Below are 25,336 nucleotides of genomic sequence, written 5' to 3' on the forward strand. Positions count from 1 at the left end.
TTAAACATATTTACAATAAGTGCTGTGGATTGGCGGGTGGAGCGAATATTAAATGCCCAAAGATCACAGATTCATTCTTTCAATTGTATTTATTGAGCACTTACTGTGTGCAGATCCAAGTGCAGAGATGACTCAGAAGAGAGAATGAGCTAGGGAAAAGGGGGCTTAATCAGGGAAGGCCTCTTGGAGGAGATGTGACCTTCATAAGGCTTTGAAAGTGGCAAGAGTGGCAGTCTGGCATTTATGGAGGGGGAGGGAGTTCCATGCCAGAGGGAGGACGTGGGAAAGAGGTCGATGGCAGGATAGACCAGAAAGGGGCACAGCGGGTTTGCATCCCTCAGGGGCTGCGTAGATATTGTTGGTTTGGTTTCGGTCAGCAGAGTCTTGGATCTCTTCAGCCTTAGGATCCCACACAAGTTATCCCTTAATTTGCTTGACTTCACGTGCTGTGACTTATCTTCGATCTGTTCCCATCAACCCAGTCCCGACTGTCGCCGGCTAACAGTGGCCATCAGAACTACGTAGACTGTTAGGTTCGCTTTGTAAAACACACTTCTTTCTCCCACAGTCAAGGTTTTTTTGCAGTTCTTTCCAGTGCATCTCAATTTGAGTCTTGCCCTCACAAATGGATCAAATACCATAATGATTATTATTACTATCCCAGAGACAGAGTGCACCACAGTAAGAATATTACCGAAGTGGATCACCCCAAGCCACACCACATTTGAGGGAAATTATTATTATTAATAATAATAATAGTATTTGTTCAGCACTTTTCTAAGAGCTGGGGTAGGTAGAAGATAATCAGATTGGATGCAGTCCCTGTCTAACATGGGGATCACAGTCTTCATCCCCATTTTACATATGAGGGAACTGAGGTCCAGAGAAGTAAAGTGACTTGTCCAAGGTCACATAGCAGGCAAGCGGCAAAGACTAGATTAGAACCCAGATCCTTCTGACTCCCAAGCCGGTGCTCTATCCACTAGGCCACAGGTGATTTTGGAATTAATCAATGGTATTCATTAAGCCCTTTCTGCGTGTAGACCACTAAGCATTTGGGAGATAAAAATGCAAAGTACAAAGATACAATCCCAGCCCACAAGGAGGTAACAGACTAGCCCAGCCCAACAGCACTTATGTACGTATCCGTAATTTATTTATATTAATGCCTGTCTCTCCCTCTATACTGTAAACTCTTTACGGGCAGGGAATGTGTCCATTTATTGTTATATTGTACTCTCCCAAGAGCTTAGTACAGTGGTTTGCATGCAATAAGCGCTCATTGAAAGAATGAATGAACTAGAGGAGGACCTCACAGATTAAAGGGATTTCATAGACTAGAGGTGAAGGCTTGGGAGCCTTCTTGGTACAATTTAGGAAGGATTCACTGAGAAAATGAAATTCAGAAGTTCTTTAAAGGACAGAAGAGAAAGTCGCGGTCGACTGCCTGTCCTCCTGCTCTAAACGGGTCACTGATTTACAGGAGGAAGAACAACTTTTTATATGCTTGAGGCTTGTGAAATTCGGACATATACCCTTGGCAAAATTAAGTAAATGCCAAGACACATGGATAAAAGTATAAAAACATCCCAAGCATTTAGTACAGTGCCCTGCATACAGCATTCAATCAGTACAATTGATCGACTGATCTCAACAGCGGTAAGCCTGTTGTATGCAAGGAATGTGTCTAACAACTCTGTTTCAGTGTATTCTCCCAAGCTCCCAAGAGCAGCAGTGTGGCTCAGTGGAAAGAGCACGGGCTTTGGAGTCAGAGGTCATGGGTTCAAATCCCAGCTCTGCCAACTGTCAGCTGTGTGACTTTGGGCAAGTCACTTCACTTCTCTGTGCCTCAGTTCCCTCATCTGTAAAATGGGAATTAAAACTGTGTGTCCCCTGTGGGACAACCTGATCACCTCGTGACCTCCCCAACGCTTAGAACAGTGCTTTGCACATAGTAAGCGCTTAATAAATGCCATTATTATTATTAAGCTCTTAGTACAGTGCTTCACACAGTAAGCGCTCAATAAATACGATTGATTGATTGGTAAAGGCTCCTGCTCTCCTTCCCAGAGTGACTAGTCATTCCCGGAGCGACTTTTCCTATCCACCTCTTTTTTCCGACGTGATTTCCTGATGAGAATGACCCCGGGGAAGAATGCTCCAGCCCTGAGTAATGGGAGAGGAGGTTCATTGTCCTTTTTGCCCATGCAGGCTGCCTTCCATCTGGGGAAATCTGCCCATCTCCACCCCGATGAGTCGGAATCAGCTAACGCACCCTTCTTCCCATGACCTCAGAACTGTCCCTCCCTTTGCAAAAACCTCCCCTCTCCCACTGGGGCTGGGCCCCTGGCAATTCTTCCAGCGGCTCCTCCTCCGACGTCAAAATAAACAGACTCACAAAAACTCCTTTTCTAAAAGCTGTTTCCAAAAAAACTGGGGGATTTCCCATCAACAACTTTTCATATCCCCCAAATGGCTACAGGATCAGGAACAGACAATGGTACTTAAAAGGAGGGTCACAAGTGAAAACTGAACAACTACAAATGAGAACATTTCCATTTCTGCAGCTAATGAAAGGCTTTCTTTTTTTAACTGGAAATGAATCTTTGGTGTCGCTCTTATTGTTTATGGCTTTAGGAAACACTCCCATGGGTGAAGGCCTGTGAGCTATCAGGAGCTGAGGCAGGCATTCATTCGACTTTTCAAGTCAGAAGAACACAAGGAGTTGATCTTTAAATGATGGAAAAAGATTACATTTGCTCCCCTTTGTTTTTGACTGCTTATTTGAAAAGTAAAATCTAATCTCCGGGGTTGTTTATGCTATTTTGCTGTCCGCTGTCGCCGGACAGTCTTTCTCCTGCTTCCTGTTCATTTGCAGTGAAGCTACTGGAGGAAGGGCCAGATGATACCAACCACAATATACTGTGCACAGATCAATCATCAATCATATTTCCTCAGCGTTTACTTTGGCCAGATTGAGTACTGTATTAAGCACTTGGGAAAATAAAATACAATGGAGTTGGTAGACGTATTCCCTGCCCACAACGAAGCAGTGTAGTGTGGGGGCTAGAGCACGACCTCAGAGTCAGAAGGACCTAGGTTCTAATCCTAGAACACATAATGGGGAAACTGAAGTTAAGTGACTTGACTTGAGAAGCAGTGTGGCTCAGTGGAAAAAGCCCGGGCTTTGGAGTCCCAGATCGGCCAGTTGTCAGCTGAATGATTTTGGGCAAGTCACTTAACTTCTCTGTGGCTCAGTTACCTCATCTGTAAAATGGGGATTAAAACTGTAAGCCCCCCATGGTACAACGTGATCACCTTGTAACCTCCCTGGCGTTCAGAACAGTGCTTTGCACATAGTAAACACTTAACAAATACCATCATCATCATTATTATTATTAATCCCAGCTCTGCTGCTTGTCTGCTGTATGACCTTGGGAAAATCACTTCCCTTCTCTGTGCCTCAGTTATCTCATCTGCAAAATGAAGATTAAGACTGTGAGCCCCAGGTGGGACAGGGACTGTGTCCAACCTGATTAGCTTGTATCTACTCCAGCACTTAGTACTGTGCCTGGGATACTAATAATAATAATAATAATAATAATAATAATAATAATAATGATGATGATGATGATGGTGGTATTTGTTAAGCGCTTACTACGTGCCAAGCACTGTTCTAAGCGCTGGGGCGATACAAGGTGATCAGGTTGTCCCACGTGGGGCTTACAGTCTTAATCCCCATTTTACAGATGAGGGAACTGAGGCTCAGAGAAGTGAAGTGACTTGCCCAAGGTCACACAGCAGGCATGTGGCGGAGCTTGGATTCGAACCCATGACCTCTGACTCCAAAGCCCGGGCTCTTTCCACTGAGCACGCTGATATAGTAAGGGTTTGTTTTTTTAAAAAAGGTATTTGTTAAGCACTTACTATGTGCAAAGCACTGTTCTAAGTGCTGGATTTAACAAATACTTAAGAAAAAAAGGGGGGGAATAAAGAGCATACAGGCTGATGTCCCCTGAGTGAGAAAACCAAAAGGAATTGATGTCAAACCTAGTTTTGAAACCACATATTCCAGAAGAAGCAATGTGATGTAGTGGAAACAGCACAGGCTTGGGAGTCAGAGGATGTGGATTCTAATCCCAGATCTGCCACTTGCCTGCTGTGTGACCTTGGGCAAGTCACTTAACTTCTCTGGGCCTCAGTTACCTCATCAGTAAAATGGGGATTAAGACTGTGAGCCCTATGTAGGACAACATGCTTACCTTGTATCTACCCTAGCGCTTAGAATAGGGCTTAGCACATAGTAAGCACTTAACAAATACCAACATTATTATTACAATAGAAAGTGCCTTGGTCATACACTAATAATCTTCTACCTATCGGGCTGTGCACATTCTTTAACTTATACTTAACTATTTTCCCCAAATGCTGCTATGCATAGATCTGATCATTTTCACAAGCAAGGCAACAGAAAGTTTTCCCTAGCACAGGGTGCTTCAACAAAGAAGAGCAGAAGTTGGGAGAGAATGGACAGAAATGAAGATAAAAGGAGCTTATCACATCGATCAATCAATGGTATTTATTGAGCACTTCCTGAGTACAGTACAGCAGTATTGGTAAACACATTCCCTGCCTTCAAAGAGCTAAAAGTCTAGATGGGGAGACCAACATCAATACAAATAAATAATTTACAAAATGATGACGATGATGGTATTTGTTAAGCACTTACTATATGTCAAGCTCTGTTCTAAACTGGAAGAGATACAAGCTAATCAGATTGGACACAGTGCTTGGCACATAGTAAGTGCTTAATAAATACCAACATTATTATTATTGGACATAGTCCCTGTCCCACAAGGGGCTCACAGTCTTAATCCCCATTTTACAGCTGAGGTAACTGATGTGACATATAGATATGCAATTTACAGATGTGCACTTACACTCTGAGGCTGAGGGTGGAGGGAACAGATTCAAGTGCATGGACAACACAAAAGGGAGATGAAGTCGGGGAAAAGGGAGCTTCATCAGGGAAGGCCTCTTGGAGGAGGTGTGACCTTAGTAAGGCTTTGAAGGTGGTCTGCCATATATAGAAAGGAGGGAAATTCCAGGCCAGAGGAAAGACGTGGGAGAGAGTTCATGGGTGAGATACATGGGTTCAAATCCCAGCTCCGCCAATTGTCAGCTGTGTGACTTTGGGCAAGTCACAACTTCTCTGGGCCTCAGTTCCTTCATCTGCAAAATGGGGATTAAGACTGTGAGCCCCCCGTGGGACAACCTGATCACCTTGTAACCTCCCTAGTGCTTAGAACAGTGCTTTGCACATAGTAAGCACTTAACAAATGCCATTATTATTATTATTATTATTATTATTATTATTACAACAGGGTCCAGTGAGCCAGCTGGCGTTAGAGGAGCAAAATGCGCGGGCTGGGCTGTAGTAGGAGACTATCATATTACTATCATACAATTCGTGCTGTAAAAATAATTAGTCAATGGCCTTTATGGTGTGCAGAGAACCGTACAAAATGGTTGGGAGAGTAATGATAATCTGTTGAAAGCTGTGTGCCTCAATAAACCACTAAAAATATTCATTCATATTGTTTCTACCAACGCTACTGTGTTGTGCTCTCCCAAGCACTTGGGGTAGGGCCCTGGATAAAATGGCGCTCATTAAATTCCATTAATAGATTGACTGGGATTCAAACGCAGGCTCCTTGACACCTAGTCATCCGCTCTTTCCACAGGCAACAGTGCTCCTCCACAATTTGTGCTTCAGTTGAATGGAAAAATACAGGAGTCTAACAGTAGCTAAATTTGACCTGGTGTAAACAGAGAAGTTTCTGTTCCTCAGTCTCTCCCTCTGCTGTCATCCCCTCTCCGCTCCTTGCCTACAACTCATTAGGGTGGAGACAGGGAGAGATGCAGGAATTCAGTGCTCCAGCAGCTTGAGCACTGTGTGCAGAGCACTGTACTAAGCACTTGGAAGATTACGAGACAACTGAATTAGCACTGGATGTAGAGGGATAGGCTGGGGATGGTAGTTGGTATAGCCATAGTCTGTTGGAGTGGTTTTAAGGTGTCTGCTTCTCCCTCAAGACTAAGTGGACAGGCAACATGCCTACAACTCTGTTTTATTGTACTCTCCCAAGTATTCAGTCACCTCTCAGGGTCGCACCTGGAGAGTTTCCAGTAACTATACCAGTCTCAACTATGAGAGGGAGAATCAAGCAGAGGCATATCCATTCCATTCCTAGCTTGGCCAGTGGCTAGCAAGTGGAAGGCAATCGGCTACAAATCGAAACTGGGCAGCAGCAGCACAGGAGAGAGTCAAGGGCGGAGACTCGGGTTTACTGCACCAAGGAGACAATGGTAAACCGCTTCCGTATTTTTACCAAGAAAACCCTATGGATGCGCTACCAGAACGACTGCAGATGGAGGTGGGACGTTCTGGGAGAGATGTGTCCATGGCACAACTCGACAGCACAAGACAACAACGACAACGAGTGTTCAGTGCAGTGTTCTGCACCCAGTAAGCGCTCAATACCACTGATTGTACCAAAATTCACAATGATGGGGCCAAAAATGGCTTCTCCATTTCTAAGGCTCCTACTGAAATTAAGGTCTACACAAAGGCAAATCAGGCTGCACCTATCACTCTAAAAACAAATCGACCGCATTTTCTAGGCCCAATCACATAGTAGTAGTAGTAGTAATAATAATAATAATAATAATAATAATAATGGCATTTGTTAAGCGCTATGTGCAAAGCACTGTTCTAAGCACTGGGGGGGATACAAGGTGATCAGGTTGTCCCGCGTAGGGCTCACAGTCATCATCCCCATTTTACAGATGAGGTAACTGAGGCTCCGAGAAGTTAAGTGACTTGCCCAAGGTCACACAGCAGACATGTGGCGGTGCCAGCATTCGAACCCATGACCTCTGACTCCAAAGCCCGTGCTCTTTCCACTGAGCCACACTGCTCAGTAGTAGCATTTATAGAGCACACATTTGTGTGGTAAACTGTAGCAGGCCTTGGGAAAGTGCAGGATAACAAAGTGACACGTTCCCTGCCACATTCCCTCCATTATCCTCTACCGGAGCCCCATGGAGCGAAAGAAAGAGGTGTGTGTGAGTACTGGGAGAAGAATGAAGATGATAAAGGTGAGTGAAACCAAAGCCAATTTAGGGAACACAGAATTATCACCTAATGATTTTTAAGAACAATTTCCCCATGGCTGCTCCAATCAATCAATCAATCAATCAATCGTATTTATTGAGCACTTACTATGTGCAGAGCACTGTACTAAGCGCTTGGGAAGTACAAATTGGCATCACATAGAGACAGTCCCTACCCAACAGTGGGCTCACAGTCTAAAAGGGGGAGACAGAGAACAGAACCAAACATACCAACAAAATAAAATAAGTAGGATAGAAATGTACAAGTAAAATAAATAAATAAATAGATAAATAGAGTAATAAATATGTACAACCATATATACATATATACAGGTGCTGTGGGGAAGGGAAGGAGGTAAGACGGGAGGATGGAGAGGGGGACGAGGGGGAGAGGAAAGAAGGGGCTCAGTCTGGGAAGGCCTCCTGGAGGAGGTGAGCTCTCAGCAGGGCCTTGAAGGGAGGAAGAGAGCTAGCTTGGCGGATGGGCAGAGGGAGGCCATTCCAGGCCCGGGGGATGACGTGGGCCGGGGGTCGATGGCGGGACAGGCGAGAGCGAGGTACAGTGAGGAGATTAGTGGTGGAGGAGCGGAGGGTGCGGGCTGGGCAGTAGAAGGAGAGAAGGGAGGTGAGGTAGGAGGGGGCGAGGTGATGGAGAGCCTTGAAGCCCAGGGTAAGGAGTTTCTGCTTGATGCGCAGATTGATCGGTAGCCATTGGAGGTTTTTGAGGAGGGGAGTAATATGTCCAGAGCGTTTCTGGACAAAGATAATCCGGGCAGCAGCATGAAGTATGGATTGAAGTGGAGAGAGACACGAGGATGGGAGATCAGAGAGAAGGCTAGTGCAGTGCTCCACATTATAACCCACCTTTTTGTTCATGAAAATAGCATTTGTAGGTGTGTACGTGTTACATAGTAATATAGGAAATGTCTGCTGAGTCCAACCAGCTGAGAATTCTAGTTTTGAGAGTGCTACCATAGGATGTTTTGAGGGACAATCCTACAGGCCAGTCTTATGGCATATCTCCCTTTTCCCTCCTCATAACCTATCATGAACCTACAATTCATGAACTGTAGAGAACTGTAGAGAAGCAGCGTGGTTTCATGAGCCTGGGAGACAGAAGGACCTGGGTTCTAACCCTGGCTCTACCTCTTATTTGCTGTGTGACCTTGGGCAACTCACTTAACTTCTCTGCGCCTCAGTTACCTCATCTGCAAAATGCAGATTGAGCCTGTGAACTCCATGTGGGACATGGACTGTGTTCAACCTGATTAAACTGTATCTACCCCAGAGCTTAGTACAATGCCTGGTACATAGTAAGCGCTTAACAAATACCGTTAAAAATAAATCACCACTGTAATTGCTGAGGTCAACTCTGCGTAGATGAGAGTTCTGCTGCAGGCCTACCAATCCTCTGATATTGTGGCCATTTGTAATGATGTGCTAAAATAAACATACTAGCCAGGAGATTCTGATTTCCTTCAACCCTCCTGAGTGAAGGCCATCAAGCCCTGGTGGGTGGCTGATAACTAATTTATCAATTTGGTCTAAAGAATCCTATGTCCTTCCTATAATTGCATCCAATGCCTAAATTTATCTGCTCAAAAAGAAGGTTTCCTAATAGCTTAGACAGGACTGGGCTAATTGATTGAATTGCTCAGCTGTTTCTCTTTCATCCTTAAATGCACCTTTTAACTGTGTGCACCTAAGGGCCCTGCTGATTCTCTACATATGTGTCTGCTTTTGATAGATTTGTAAAACATTATATTAATTGCTTTGGCATATCTTACACAGTGCTCTACCCTCTTTTGGCCTACCTGATTTCCTGTTTCCACTTGCCTTGCTCTCCTTTAAGGGCTTTCCTTTTCATCTCACTCAGGTTTGATTTCCATTATTCTCTTTCCTGCTCTTTCCTCTGACAATCTCTTTAACTTTGTTAGTTGACCCTGAGGGTTTCTGTTTGATCCCATATTGCTGTTTTGTACAGAGGCGCCCCTTTTTCCTGAGCTTCTGAAATATTTTTAAACCAGCCTCCAGGCTGCTTATAGACTGTTTATTCACTAGTCCTTTTGGCTTTTTCTTAACCGAGGATCACATTCTAATTCCCTTTAGCAAAATTTAATATGCTCCGTTGGAGGGGTGTTTTTGGTCTTCTCTCCCACCGGGATCATTATTACAGAATGACTTGCCACCAGGTCATATCCAGTACTCATAATTAAATCCAGCATATTATCTCTCTTTGGGGGACCTAGTATTAGTTCTTTCAGAAAAGTCACTAATCCTACCAAAAATGTTACCTCTCCTTCTTCGCCCTGAATGAGTGGTTAAGCCAACCGTTAAGGGGATAAGTGAAATCTCCTGCCAGGACTCCCAATTCCGCTTTAGTGGCTTCCCAGATCTCTTCCAACATACCCTTTCATCTTCTTTATCCTGATGAAAGTCTTTAGTACAGTTGGACTCTAATTTTATTGATCTTTTACGTTTCTATCCAAAGGAATTTCACAGGATTTAACTTTGGTAATTTTTCTTTACTATGGTGACCCTTGTAAACCAGAAGTGCTCAACAAATATGATTGAATGAATTATATGTCTATCCATCTTCTCTTTTCTATAACATTTTTAGCCCAACAGTACTGGTTATTTTTCCTTCGTCAAGTTTCAGAAACCAGTTATATCTAGGTTCCTTGTGCCAAGAATTCTAATTAATCCAGTTTATATTTTAGGCTTCCAGTGTCACTGTGGAAGTATTTGGATATTTTGGCTTTGCTTTTTTGCCTATTTCACAACTTCTAATTTGTGCTTCTCTATTACTTTAAATTCTGGATAGGAAAATTATCCCAAATTCCCCTCCAGACTCTCCCAGAACTCTCTTGCCCTCCAACCACCTAAGGAATTCTAAAGGTTGTGTCAATGGGCACGTGTTATCCTCATTTGCCAGCAGTTATCTTATTATTATGTAAATATCCTTATCTCTTATGTAAATATCCATATACACTAGTATTTTTCTTATCTGTAATTTATTTTAATGTCTCCCTCCCCCTGTGGACTGTGATCTCTTGGTGGGCAGGGAGAGCTTCTACCAACCCTGATGCATTATACTTTCTCAAGAACTTAGAAATCCATCAATCACATTTATTGAGTGCTTACTGCGTGCAGAGCACTGTACTAAGCACTCGGGAGAGTACAATATAAGAGAGTTCGGTAGGCACATTGCCTTTCCACAACGAGCTTACAGTCTAGTGCTCTGCACACAGTAAGCACTCGGCTGACTGCTTCTCAATTTTAAAAATCCTCTACAATCTTCTCCATTCTGCAATTTTGGTTCTGGTGGCGACTGCTTTTTTTTCTGTCCCCCAAAGATCCCCATGTATAATAATGAAGGCATTTATTAAGCGCTTACACTGTTCTAAGCTCTGGGGAGGTTACAAGGTGATCAGGTTGTCCCAGGGGGGCTCACAGTCTTAATCCCCATTTTTACAGATGAGGTAACTGAGGCACAGAGAAGTGAAGTGACTTACCCAAAGTCATACAGTTGACAATTGGTGGAGCCGGGATTTGAACCCATGACCTCGGACTCTAAAGCCCGGGCTCTTTCCACTGAGCCATGCTGCTTCTCTAAACCCCTCCACTCTGCTCCATTACCTCATCCTGCACATTGAAAGTCTGGAGCTCTACTTGATTAGGCCTCACATTGGAAGCCGGCAGCATCACAGCTAACTCTCCTCGAGAGATGCTGAACTTTGGACTCCTGCCGGCAACTAAAATTTGTCCTCAGAGACCTCTCACTTATGGTCGTCCTTAGTTACCATCACATTCCTCAACCATAGACTCCTCCTTCACTCCAACAACAATCTACCTCTGGAACGAAATAAACCACCACACGGTCCTCTTGGATATCACTCTCTCAGCTGCACAACAGTTCAATCTCTCATTGGCTTCTAGCTCATCTCCTTCTGGAGTTCTCTCAGAAGACTGCCCTCGGTCAAGAGAAATCTAGGATCAAAATCAGAGGGTGAGTCTCTTCTAAGAGCTGGCTGCTCACTCAATGGTATTTATTGAGTGTTTACTGTGGACAGAGTACCGTACTAAGTGCTTGGGAGAGTACAATATAGTTGGTAGACATATTCCCTGTCTTCAAGGAGCTTACTCTCCTTTCCTGGTCCTTGTAACTCTCATGCCTACAATTAAGCTACACTTTTCTCCTCTCAGCCCCAAGTCCTAGAATTATGGATTTTTTTCCTCAAATGTGTGAAATGTCTCTCTATATTTTCACTATTGCAGAATCACAGGTCTTTAAAAGAATTCCAAAGGTCATCTAGCTCTTTTACCTTACCCCAAACAAGATTGAGCCTTTAACCCTCCTAGACAAACAGGTAGCTTTCTTATTCTTAAAGTTCTTCAGAAAAAAAAAGTCATTCGCATTTTTCTTTGTTAGCCTATTCCAAGACCTCAAAACTCTCAAAGGAAGAAAGTTTTCAATTCTCCCTTAAGTCTAACTTACCGTAAATGCAAAAGACATCATTCTATGAAGGATTGTAAATTATATTTAAGTCCCTTCCCTAGCCCCATCTTTAGTGATCAGTCCCTCGTAGAGAAGCAGCATGGCTTAATGGATAGAGATGGATGGGCCTGGGAATCACAAGGCCTTGGGTTCTAATCCCAGCTCCGCCACTTGTCTGCTGTGCGACATGGGAAAGTCACTTCATCATCATCATCATCGTCATCAATTGTATTTATTGAATGCTTACTGTGTGCAGAGCACTGTACTAAGCTCTTGGGAAGTACAAGTTGGCAACATATAGAGACAGTCCCTACCCAACAGTGGGCTCACAGGGTCTCAGTTACTTCATCTGTAAAATGGGGATTAAGACTGTGAGCTCCATGTGGGACAGGGACCGTGTCCAACCTGATTTGCTTGTATTCACCCCAGCACTTCATTCATTCATTCAATCGTATTTATTGAGCACTTACTGTGTGCAGAGCACTGTACTAAGCACTTGGGGAAGTACAAGTTGGCAACATATACAGACGGTCCCTACTTAGTTCAGTGCCTAGCACACAGTAAGTGCTTAACAAATACCACGATTAACATTATTATTTATTTGTTTTCTGCCTCAATGTCAGATGATTCATCTGCAGGGGCTTCATGAGGAACAGAGAGGCCCAGGCCTGGGAGTTGGAGGACTCGGGTTCTGCTGTGTTACCTTGGACAAGGCATTTAACTTCTCTGTGCTTCATCTGTAAAATGGAGATAAAACTGAGAACCTCAGGTGGGACACGGATTGTGTCCAACCTGATGAGCTTGTACTTACCCCCGCACATAGTACAGTGTCTGGCACTTAGCAATGCTTAACAAACACCATTAAGAAGAAGGAGGTTCATTTTGTAAAATATAGTAAATGCAAAAACATCCCGTTGTCATTACTTGAACTGTTTTCCTTCAGCAGACTGTTTGGATCTATTTTCAGAATAAACAACAGTACTGCACAATTGAACGTCAAGAATTTTCTTCTGCTGCTGTTTCTGAAACAGCCAGAACAAAAATTCTTCAATCCCGCAGAGTAAGGAATATATATATAAATGAGTGATTACTGCTGCCTAAGAACTACTATAGTCAGCAAGCCTTCATATATGAACTATGTTCCCCCTTCCCTCCCATGTAAATTCCTCCCCCTCTCTCCACACAAGTTCAGAATTAAAGATGCATTTCTGGGATGAAGGAATCTGAACTTAGATACTTGTTGCCGCAAATGTGGCAAGCAGCCAGAAGTACTAAGAATAATTTATAACATATTTGGATGGGCTAAATGATCCTTCTTTGAAAACAGCCAACTCTGCACACTCTTAAACTCTTCTTTAGATCACAATCTGTTTCCTCTTTTCTCTTTATTCCCCCACCCCCAAACTCTAGGCCAGCCAAAAGGATGCTGGGGGAGTAGAGGGGGAATTTTAAGGCAGAGGAAGCGTACTAACTAAGGGTTCTAGATACTGAACTTTTCTGACCAAAGATGGGGAAAGAGGTTAAGTCAACGTAAGCAGCTGAGGAAGTTTCTCTCCATTCCGCTACCAAAATACAATACTCAAATGGACAGATTACCCACTATAAAAAGAAGTCTAACACTACAGAGATGGACAAGACAAAGGAAGTCGGTCAGGCCGTCTATTCTACCCCCATTTCTCAACTCCGTCCTCTCCTGGTTCTCCTCATCTCTCCGGTCGTTCATTCTCAGTCTCTTTGGCGGGCTCCTCCTCCCCCTCCCATCCCCTTACTGTAGGGGTTCCTCAAGGGTCAGTTCTTGGTCCCCTTCTGTTCTCGATCTACACTCACTCCCTTGGTGACCTCATTCACTCCCAGGGCTTCAACTATCATGTCTACACTGATGACACCCAAATCTCCATCTCTGCCCCTGCTCTCTCTCCCTCCCTTCAGGCTCGCATCTCCTCCTGCCTCCAGGACATCTCCATCTGGATGTCTGCCCGCCACCTAAAACTCAACATGTCCAAGACGGAACTCCTTGTCTTCCCTCCCAAACCCTGCCCTCTCCCTGACTTTCCCGTCACTGTTAACGGCACTACCATCCTTCCCGTCTCACAAGCCCACAAACTTGGTGTCATCTTCCACTCCACTCTCTCGTTCACCCCTCACATCCAAGCCATCACCAAAACCTGCCGGTCTCACCTCCGCAACATTGCCAAGATCCGCCCTTTCCTCTCCATCCAAACCGCTACCCTATTTGTTCAAGCTCTCATCCTATCCCATCTGGATTACTGTATCAGCCTCCTCTCTGATCTCCCATCCTCCTGTCTCTCTCCACTTCAATCCATACTTCATGCTGCTGCCCAGAACATCTCTGTGCAGAAACGCTCTGGGCATGTTACTCCCCTCCTCAAAAATCCCCAGTGGCTACCAATCAACCTCCGCATCAGGCAGAAACTCCTCACCCTGGGCTTCAAGGCTGTCCATCACCTCGCCCCCTCCTACCTCACCTCCCTTCTCTCCTTCGCCAGCCCAGCCCACACCCTCCGCTCCTCTGCCACTGCTAACCTCCTCACCGGGCCTTGTTCTCGCCTGTCCCGCCGTCGACCCCCGGCCCCCGTCCTCCCCCTGGCCTGGAATGCCCTTGCTCCGCACATCCGCCAAGCTAGCTCTCTTCCTCCCTTCAAGGCCCTACTGAGAGCTCACCTCCTCCAGGAGGCCTTCCCAGACTGAGCCCCCTCCTTCCTCTCCCTCCCCATCCCCTCGACCTTACCTCCTTCCCCTCCCCACAGCACCTGTATATATGTTCGTATTTATTACTCTATTTATTTTATTTGTACATATTTATTCTATTTATTTTATAGTGTTAATATGTTTTGTTTTGTTCTCTGTCTCCCCCTTCTAGACTGGGAGCCCACTGTTGTTGTAGGGACCGTCTCTATATGTTGCCAACTTGTACTTCCCAAGCGCTTAGTACAGTGCTCTGCACACAGTAAGTGCTCAATAAATACGATTGAATGAATGAATGAATATGGGGAGTAGTAAAGTGTATAACAAGATACGAGGGTTGTGTGAACTTAAGGACCTAAGTTGTGTCAATTTACCTCTCTTTCTGTAGTGGTGCAGGAGGGATAGCAAGCAATCACTTGTATATATTGAACACTTACCGTGTACAGAGCACTGTACTAACTGCTTGGGAGAGTAAAGCGTAACAGAATTGGTAGACAGGTTCCCTGATCATGATGACCCCACTGTTGGGTAGGGACTGTCTCTATATGCTGCCAACTTGTACTTCCCAAGTGCTTAGTACAGTGCTCTGCACACAGTAAGTGCTCAATAAATACGATTGATGATGATGATGATGAGCCTACCGTCTGCTTCTCTTAGAGAAGCAGCGTGGCTCAGTGGAAACAGCACAGGCTTGGGAGTCAGAGGTCATGAGTTCTAACCCAGCTCCACCACTTATTGGCTGTGTGGCTTTGGGAAAGTCACTTCACTTCTCTGTGCCTCAGTTACCTCATCTGTAAAATGGGGATTAAGACTGTGAGCCCCCTATGGGACAACCTGATCACCTTGCATCCCCCCAGTGCTTAGAACAGTGCTTTGCACATAGTAAGCGCTTAACAAATGCCATCATTATTATTATTACAGTCCACAGGGATAGACAGACGTTACTCTAAATAACGTGGGGCTGAGGGAGGAGTGAGTAAATGACGCAAATCCAAGTACAAGGGTGATGAAGAAGGGAGAGGGAGAAAAAGAAATCAGGTCTAAGTCAGGGAAGATCTCGTGGAGGAGATGTGCATTCAATAAGGCTTTGAAGGTGGGTGGGGAGGTGATGGTCTGTCAGATATAGCGTGGCTCAGTGGAAAGAGCACGGGCTTTGGAGTCAGAGGTCATGGGTTCAAATCCCAGCTCTGCCAATTGCCAGCTGTGTGACTTCGGGTGGGTCACTTCACTTCTCTGTGCCTCAATTCCCTCATCTGTAAAATGAGGATTAAGACTGTGAGCCCCACGTGGGACAACCTGATCACCTTGTAACCTCCCCAGTGCTTAGAACAGTGCTTTGCACATAGTAAGCGCTTAATAAATGCCATCATTATTATTATTATATGATGAGAGAAGGTTCCAGGCCAGAGGCAGGACATGGGTGAGAGGTCAGGGGTGAGATAGATAAGACTGAGCGACAGTGAATAGTTTGGTATAAAAGCAGCCAAGTGTGCTGACTGGGTTGTAGTGGGAAATCAGGGAGGTATGGTAGCCGGGGGCAAGGTGATTACTCTGTGCAGTCCTCTAGACACAGTAAGCCCTCAAAAATATGACTGATAACACCTAACCAGCTAGGTGGTCCTTAAATAGAGAAGCAGCGTGGCTCAGTGGAAAGAGCCTGAGCTTTGGAGTCAGAGGTCATGGGTTCAAATCCCGCCTCCGTCAATTGTCAGCTGTGTGACTTTGGGCAAGTCACTTAACTTCTCTGGGCCTCAGTTCCCTCATCTGGAAAATGGGGATGAAGACTGTGAGTGCCCCATGGGACAACCTGATCACCTCGTAAGCCCCCCAGCACTAGAACAGTGCTTTGCACATAGTGCTTAATAAATGCCATTATTATTAAATCCAAACCTCTAAACAATCATTGACTTATTGTAATATTATCCTCTCCCAAGTGCTTATTCATTCAATCGTATTTATTGAGCGCTTACTGTGTGCAGAGCACTGGACTAAGCGCTTGGGAAGTACAAGTGCTTAGTGCTCTGCACACAGTAAGCGCTCAATAAATGCGCTTGATGATTGATATGTTCCTCTTCCCTAAATCCAAACCATTTCCCCAAGTGCTTCTTAAGTAAGAAAAAAAGGTAGGTCCGGCCCACAGTTAACAAAATTTCTGTTGTCGTGACAGAGGAGAAGCCCGGTGTAGTGGGCAGAGCATGGGCTGGGAGTAAGAAAGTCATGGGTTCTAATCCCAGCTCTGCCGTTTGTCTGCTGTGTGACCTTGGGCAAGTCACTTCATTTCCTCTGCACCAAAGTTACCTCATCTGGAAAATGGGGATTAATAATAATAATAATGGCATTTGTTAAGTGCTGACTATGTGCAAAGCACCTATCTAAGCTCTGGCGGGGATACAAGGTGATCAAGTTGTCCCACGTGGGGCTCACAGTCTTAATCCCCATTTTACAGATGAGGTAACTGAGGCTCAGAGAAGTTAAGCGACTTGCCCAAGGGCACACAGCAGACATGTGGCAGAGCCGGGATTTGAACCCATGACCTCTGACTCCAAAGCCCATGCTCTTTCCACTGAAGACTGCTTCTCTGACTCTGAAGAATGTTTGATTTGGGAATGCTTATTACCAGAGAGACTCCTCTGCTTGGCACTTCTCATTTTGAACCACTAGGCCCTTACCCATCTTTTCTTTGATGTCCCTGACTTTGAAGATACAATCAGAAACCAGCCACCCTTTTTGGTCCATATGAGGATGTCTCCTGCCTTTAATGGATCATCTGGGCAGATTTATTATTATTGTTATTGATAATAATTTAATAATTGTGGTATTCGTTAAGTTCTTACTAAGCACTGGGGTAGATATAAGCAAATATGGTTGGACACGGTCCCTGTCTCACGAGGGGCTCACAGTCTTTGTCCTCATTTTACAGATGAGGTCACTGAGAAGTTGATTTGCCCAAGGTCACACAGCAGACACGTGGCGGAGCCGGGATTCGAACCCCTGACCTCTGACTCCCAAGCCCGGGCTCTTTCCACTGAGCCACGCTGCATGGGACCAACCTGATATGCTTGGATCCAACCCAGCACTTAGTACGGTGCCTGGCACAGAGTAAGCCCTTGACAAATGCCATAATTAGGTCACCTTGTAAATTCCCTAGCGCTTAGAACAGTGCTTTGCACATAGTAAGCGCTTAATAAATGCCATTATTATTATCATTACATGTGAGCACCTTACCTCTCTTTCTAGCTGGCTGGGCCCATCATCTGGGCTTCGGAGATTGAGAACGTGCACCTCCCACGGCAGGCCAGTTGTGCCTCGGCTTGCGCAGCCTGACAAGACGGTGAAACTCTCCAGCAAGGCTTGGACCGGATGGGAGGAATTGACAGGTGAGAGCGCACATTCTGTCCTGGGCACAGGACCTGACGGGGGAAAAAAAATAAAAATCACAGTCTGTTCAGACACCGGGATTTATCTCACCACTAGGTATGAAGTCATCGCCTTTCGGGAGAGCAAAGCCATTGGCAACTCGCACTGGAGAGCTTCTCCAGACTTAGAATTTACCGCACTAAATGGAAACAGCCGGGCTCTGTTTCCTAAGGACCCATCGGCTCCATTTGGGCGGGGGGGTTATTCCTGTTTTTCACTTCTTCGCTTCCCCAACTTTCTCATTCATTCATTCACTCATTCAATCGTATTTATTGAGCGCTTACTGTGTGCAGAGCACTGTACTAAGCGCTTGGGAAGTATAAGTTGGCAACATATAGAGATGGTCCCTACCTCTCTCCCTCTCCTCCTCTCTCCATCCCCCCCATCTTACCTCCTTCCCTTCCCCACAGCACCTGTATATATGTATATATGTTTGTACATATTTATTACTCTACTTATTTACTTTACTGGTACATATCTATTCTATTTCAATCAATCAATCGTGTTTATTGAGCGCTTACTGTGTGCAGAGCACTGTACTAAGCACTTGGGAAGTACAAATTGGCAACATATAGAGACAGTCCCTACCCAACAGTGGGCTCACAGTTTAAAAATTTATTTTATTTTGTTAGTATGTTTGGTTTTGTTCTCTGTCTCCCCCTTCTAGACTGTGAGCCCACTGTTGGGTAGGGACCGTCTCTATATGTTGCCAGCTTGTACTTCCCAAGCGCTTAGTACAGTGCTCGGCACACAGTAAGCGCTCAATAAATACGATTGATTGATTGATTGATTGTTTTTGAGCTCTCCGCTTAAGTGCCCTGGTCTTGTTTACATTCCCTATCTGACGTTTGTATTCACCTCCTCCTCCAGCATCGAGACTTCCCAAGCGCTTAGTACAGTGCTCTGCACACAGTAAGCGCTCAATAAATACGATTGAATGAATGAATGAATGAATGAGGGCATTTCCCTCCCCTCCAGGAAGGCAATAAAAGTGAAATAACTGGGGGAAGAAGAAAAAAAAGAAAACTGAACTGGTCCCTACCAGCCCCACTGCACTTATGTATATAAGAAGGAGCGTGGCTCAGTGGAAAGAGCTCGGGCTTTGGAATCAGAGGTCATGGGTTCAAATCCCAGCTCGACCAATTGTCAGCTGTGTGACGTTGGGCAGGTCACTTAACTTCTCTGGGCCTCAGGTCCCTAATCTGTAAAATGGGGATTAAGACTGTGAGCCCCCTGTGGGATAACCTGATCACCTTGTAACCTCCCCAGTGCTTATAACAGTGCTTTGCACATAGTAAGCGCTTAATAAATGTCATTATTATTATTATCTGTAATTATATTTATTTATATTAATGTCTGTCTCCCCCTCTAGACTGTAAGCTTGTTGAGGGCAGGGAATGTGTCTGTTGTAGTATTGTACTCTCCCAAGTGCTTAGTACAGTGCTCTGCACACAGTAAGTGCTCAATAAATACAACTGACTGACATAACAGCGCATCTTCATTTCCCCAACTTATTCATTCATTCACTCATTCAATCGTATTTATTGAGCGCTTACTGTGTGCAGAGCACTGGACTAATCAATCAATCAATTGTATTTATTGAGCACTTACTGTGTGCAGAGCACTGTACTAAGCGCTTGGGAAGTACAAGCTGGCAGCATATAGAGACAGTCCCTACCCAACAGCGGGCTCACAGTCTAGAAGGGGGAGACAGACAACAAAACAAAACATCCTAACGAAATAAAATAAATAGAATAAATATGTACAAATAAAATGTAGGCTTCTCCTAGGCTTGCAAACTCATCGGGGGTAGGAAACGGTGCCTGCCAACTCCGTCCACCTGTACTCTCCAAAGCGCCTACTACTACTACTATTAATAATAATAATAATAATGGCATTTATTAAGCACTTACTATGTGCAAAGCACTGTTCTAAGCGCCGTGGAGGTTACAAGGTGATGAGGTGGTCCCACAGAGGGTTCAGTGCTCTGCACTAAGCATGCACTAAATAGGATCAGTTGATTTTTTACGATCATCCGGCAGCCCCACTCGACACAGGCATGGTCGCTCTTGCTCACATGATCTCTAATGTGAACGGAGCGCAGGTACCGCGCCAACAACGCCCGCAGCTATCACCTCACAAACAGATATTGTGGTTTGCCAAGTCTATTTCGGTTCTGTCGGCAATTAGCTCCGCCGATAAAAAGCCACTGGGCTCTAATGGAAGCGTGCGTCTTTTCAAATAATCACCGGCACACGGGGTGGGACCACTGATCCTTGAGCAGTGTGAAATGGTCTACAACACCGTCCAGCTGTAGGAGCAGAGGGTTCTTTACCCAGCCACAAACACAGCTGTTTGTAGATTTGGGATTTCCCCCTCTACTTCCCCCCCATCCATCCCTCCTTCTTCACCAGGGTCAAGGCGGGAGCGGGCTTGTTTAGTCCCGGAAGGCCACAGAAGAAAGGTTCTAATCCTGACTCCGCCACATGTGTGCCGAGTGACCTTGGTTAAGTCACTTCACTTCTCTGGGCCTCAGTTCCCTCATCTGTAAAATGGGGACTAAGAGGGTGAGCCCCAGGTAGGGCAGGGACTGGGGTCCAACCTGCTTAACTTGTATCTTAAGAGGAGCAGCGTGGCTCATTGGAAAGAGCCCGGGCTTTGGAGTCAGAGGTCATGGGTTGAAATCCCGGCTCCGCCACATGTCTGCTGTGTGACCTTGGGCAAGTCACTTCACTTCTCTGAGCCTCAGTTCCCTCATCTGCAAAATGGGGATTAAGACTGTGAGCCCCACGTGGGACAACTTGATCACCTTGTATCCCCCCCAGCGCTTAGAACAGTGCCCTGCACATAGTAAGCGCTTAACAAATGCTATTATTATTATTATTATTATCTATCCCCCCCAGCGCTTAGAACAGTGCTCTGCACATAGTAAGCGCTTAACAAATGCCATTATTATTATTATCTACCCCAGTGCTTAGAATAATGCTTGGCACACACTTTAAGTACCGTAATTATTATTATTGGCTCCCCAATGTAAAGCACTGGGGGATCATTGCCCAAGTGGCCATTCTTTGCTTAGCCTATAAATTTGCTGTTTTCCCGTGGAGCCATAAGTGTTCCACAAACAAATCAAAGCATGAACGGAAACATTTTGCAGCTCCGTTATTTTGTATACAGCTCTGGCAGGCGCGTAGTTTGACCAAATAAAACATCTGCCAAGGGTTTTATGATTTACATCAGGGGTGTCAAACTCAAATTTGCCGGTGGGCTGAATCTCTTCTTATGAAAACACTGGCAGGCTGGCTTGGGTTCAGGCTGGGGAATGGGGGAGGAACATGAACAGGCCTTGTGCGTTACGAGGAAAGAGGTGGTGGGCAAGAGAATGCACTAGAAGCAGCGTGGCTCAGTGGAAAGAGCCCGGGCTTTGGAGTTGGAGGTCATGGGTTCAAATCCTGGTTCCGCCAACTGTCAGCTGTGTGACGTTGGACAAGTCACTTCACTTCTCTGGGCCTCAGTTCCCTCATCTGTAAAATGGGGATTAAAACTGTGAGCCCCCCGCCCGTGGGACGGCCTGATCACCTTGTAACCTCCCCAGCGCTTAGAACAGTGCTTTGCACATAGTAAGCGCTTAACAAATACCATCATTATTATTACACACACACACACACGCTGAAAATTCCAATTAAATACTCTGATTGAAATTCTTAGACAATTATATGCAAGCCCACACTGGGGCATCTTCTCTGTTCTCCCCTGTCCCCCCTCTCCCCCCGAGCTTCCTCCTTCCTTCTCCTCCTCCTTTTGACTTGCAGAAACTGTTTCCTTTTAAGGGGCCAGAGCAGGTTTACAGAATTAAGAATTTTTAGAAAATTGCTCTGCGCACTGGATAGAAACCTCGTGTGGAAAGAAAACAACTCTCAGAACATGATTGAGCCCCCTCCTTCCTTTCCCCCTCCTCCCTGCCTTACCTCCTTCCCCTCCCCACAGCACCTGTATATATGTATATATGTTTGTACGTATTTACTACTCTATTTTATTTGTACATATTTATTTTATTTATTTTATTTCGTTAATATGTTTTGTTTTGTTCTCTGTCTCCCCCTTCTAGACTGTGAGCCCACTGCTGGGTAGGGTTGGGTGGGGACCGTCTCTACATGTTGCCAACGTGTACTTCCCAAGCGGTTAGTACAGTGCTCTGCACACAGTAGGCACTCAATAAATACGATTGAATGAATCAATGAATGATTTTGACACTGATTTTCCTCTACACTCTCTCACAACTCTCCAGAAGGTCCAAACATGTATTAACTTTAAAACTGAGAGCACTGAGAAAAACGGATCCGAGTTGGAGACGTGGTTTCCCAGCAAATTTATAGGAGTTGGACGGTATGATTTCAGAAAGAGGATTAGGTTGGTTAAAATTAGGGTAAAAGCAAATACAGTGAGACAGTACAGGGCCTCGTACAGTGCTCTGCACACAGTAAGCGCTCAATAAATACGATTGATTGATTGATTCTGTGCACGTGGGGCAGGGGAGAAAAACTGCCGCTCTCCCTTTTGGATCCTTCTGCGCTGACCAAATGAAGCACCCAATAACTGCAGCCTCACCACCCTGAACGCTCTCAACAGTACAGCACAATGGTTAGAGCGCGGGGCTACGAGTCAGGAGGTCATGGGTTCTAATCCTGGCTCTGTCACTTGTCTGCTGAGTACCTACGGGCAAGCCTCTCCCCATCCTCCCCCTTACCCGCCTTACCTCCTTCCCCTCAATCAATCAATCGTATTTATTGAGCTCTTACCGTGTGCAGAGCACTGTACTAAGCACTTGGGAAGTACAAGTTGGCAACACACCGCCTGTATATATGTATATATGTTTGTATGTATTTATTACTCTATTTTATTTGTACATATTTATTCTATTTATTTTATTTTGTTAATAAGTTTTGTCTTGTTGTCTGTCTCCCCTTCTAGACTGTGAGCCCGCTGTTGGGTAGGGACTGTCTCTATATGTTGCCAACTTGGACTTCCCAAGCGCTTAGTACAGTGCTCTGCACACAGTAAGCGCTCAATAAATACGATTGAATGAATGAATGAAAGCCACTTCACTACACTGTGCCTCGGTTACCTCATCTGTAAAATGGGGATTAAGGCTGTGAGCCCCACGTGGGATGGAGACTGTGTCCAACCCGATTTGAGTGGATCCACCCCAGCCCTTAGTACAGTGCCCGACACATAGTAAGTGCTTGGTAAATACCAATATTATTATTATTAACCCTCACAACGACAGCCGATCCAACTCAATCTGTCTGCTCCCTGTGTGCTGCAGAAAAGAGAACACCAACTGCAACGTGAGGCATCACATAATAACCGCAGGGTGCTTAGTGACCATGGTGGCCATTAATAATAATAATAATAATAATGATGGCATTTATTAAGCACTTACTATGTGCAAAGCACTATTCTAAGCACTGGGGAGGGTACAAGGTGATCAGGTTGTCCCACAGGGGGCTCACAGTCTCCATCCCCATTTCACAGATGAGGTAACTGAGGCCCAGAGAAGGCAAGTCACTTGCCCAAAGTCACACAGCTGATAAGTGGTGGAGCAGGGATTTGAACCCATGACCTCTGACTCCAAAGCCCGGGCTCTTTCCACTGAGCCACGCTGCCTTTTGTGGCTAGAGCTGTACCATGAGCTCTGAATCACAAGGAGCCTGAAATTTGGCTCTTCTTGCCACAGCTCCCTAATGACCTTTTATTTTGCAAATAGTGTGTTTGGCCTTATCCCTTATCTCACTGTAATGTTATATGCAGCCTGGCTCAGTGGAAAAAGCCCGGGCTTTGGAGTCAGAGGTCATGGGTTCAAATCCCAGCTGCGCCAATTGTCAGCTGTGTGACTTTGGACAAGTCACTTCACTTCTCTGTGCCTCAGTTACCTCATCTGGAAAATGGGGATTAAGACTGATTCCCCCGGTGGGACAACCTGATCACCTTGTAACCTCCCCAGCATTTAGAACAGTGCTTTGCACATAGTAAGCGCTTAATAAATGCCATTATTATTATAATTTATTATTACTACTGATGTGCCTGTTTCTAGTCCTCTCCCCACGACTTTTACTCATGGATTGTGAGCCCCACAAGGGGAGGGAACAATGTATAATTTCAACATGGGTACTAATCATTTTTCATTTATTTAATCATATTTATTGAGCGCTTACTGTGTGCAGAGCACTGTACTAATCCTGTTTCTACTGCTCCCTTCTCAATGACCTGGGACAAGTCCTTTCATTTGTCTGTGCCTCAATTTCCTCATCTGCAAAATGGGTGTTCAATACCTGTTTTCCCTCCCCCTTAGACTGTGAGCCCCATGTGGGATAGAGACCATGTCTGACCTAATTATCTTATATCTACCCCAGTATTCTGTACAGCACATGGCATATAGTTGGTGCTTAGCAAATACCACAACCATTATTATTATTATGGGGCTCACAGTCCTAATCCCCATTTTGCAGATAATAATAATAATAATAATAATGGTATTTATTAAGCACTTACAATGTGCAAAGCACTGTTCTAAGCGCTGGGGAGGTTACAAGGTGATCAGGTTGTCCCACGGCGGGCTCACAGTCTTAATCCCCATTTTACAGATGAGGCAACTGAGAAGTGAAGTGACTTGCCCAAAGTCACACAGCTGACAAGTGGCGGAGCCAGGATTTGAACCCATGACCTCTGACTCCAAAGCCCGGGCTCTTTCCCCTGAGCCACACTGCTTCTCCGATGAAGTAACTGAGGGACAAAGAAGTGGAGTGACTTGCCCAAGTAGCGGTGTCAGGATTGGAACCCAGATCCTTCTTACTCCCAGGCCCGCGTTCTATCCACTGGGCCGTGCTCCTTCTCCATCATTATTTCATTCATTCATTCATTCAACTGTATTTATTGAGCACTTACTGTGTGCAGAGCACTGTACTAAGCACTTGGGAAGTCCAAGTTGGCAACATCTAGAGACGGTGCCTACCCAACAGTGGGCTCACAGTCTAGAAGGGGGAGGCAGACAACAAAACAAAACATATTAACAAAATAAAATAAACAGAATTTATTGAGTGGTCACTGTGAGCGGAGTGTCCCTCATCAGTTCCCTCTCCTGTTTTCCTCACACTGTGAGTACCTTGAGGGGCAGGGGCCTGTCTAAAACTAATTTCTGCCCATGTCTTCTTTCCCAGTGCATAGCTGTGGTGCTCAGTAAGCAGTAATCACTTAAATACTGTTGTTACTACCATTACCTCCTTCTCACCACGTAGATATTCACAGTCGTGTTTCTCCCCTACCACCTGCACATCCGACAATCTCCAGTCTCAATCTCACTGCCTACTTTTTGCTTTCTCTTTCCTTTGCACGGCCCCCACCCCAGGGCCACCTCGGTCTCTCGTTTGACCACATCCTGACCACACTGACCACCACTTACTCAGCCCTTCCCCCCAACTCTCAGTTGATTCTTGTTCAACTTTTTTATGGTATTAAGCGCTTACTATGTGCCAGTACAGT

The 25,336-nt window shown here is 45.2% G+C and overlaps 1 protein-coding gene and 1 non-coding gene across 2 annotated transcripts in view; one reads left to right on the forward strand and one right to left on the reverse strand.

Annotated features, from left to right (window-relative positions):
• Nucleotides 1-25,336, reverse strand: part of TGFBR3 (transforming growth factor beta receptor 3) — a 323,588-nt gene that overhangs the window by 176,572 nt on the left and 121,680 nt on the right. The window contains exon 3 of the mRNA XM_038744742.1: nt 17,606-17,790. Coding sequence (XP_038600670.1) covers nt 17,606-17,790 — 185 coding nt within the window. The remainder of the gene's footprint in view (nt 1-17,605; nt 17,791-25,336) is intronic.
• On the forward strand, nt 6,158-6,296 carry LOC119927529. The gene has a single exon (XR_005450524.1). It is a non-coding gene; the product is annotated as a small nucleolar RNA SNORA7 (small nucleolar RNA).

This window comes from Tachyglossus aculeatus, chromosome 4 (assembly GCF_015852505.1).
Source record: "Tachyglossus aculeatus isolate mTacAcu1 chromosome 4, mTacAcu1.pri, whole genome shotgun sequence".
Taxonomy (NCBI): domain Eukaryota; kingdom Metazoa; phylum Chordata; class Mammalia; order Monotremata; family Tachyglossidae; genus Tachyglossus; species Tachyglossus aculeatus.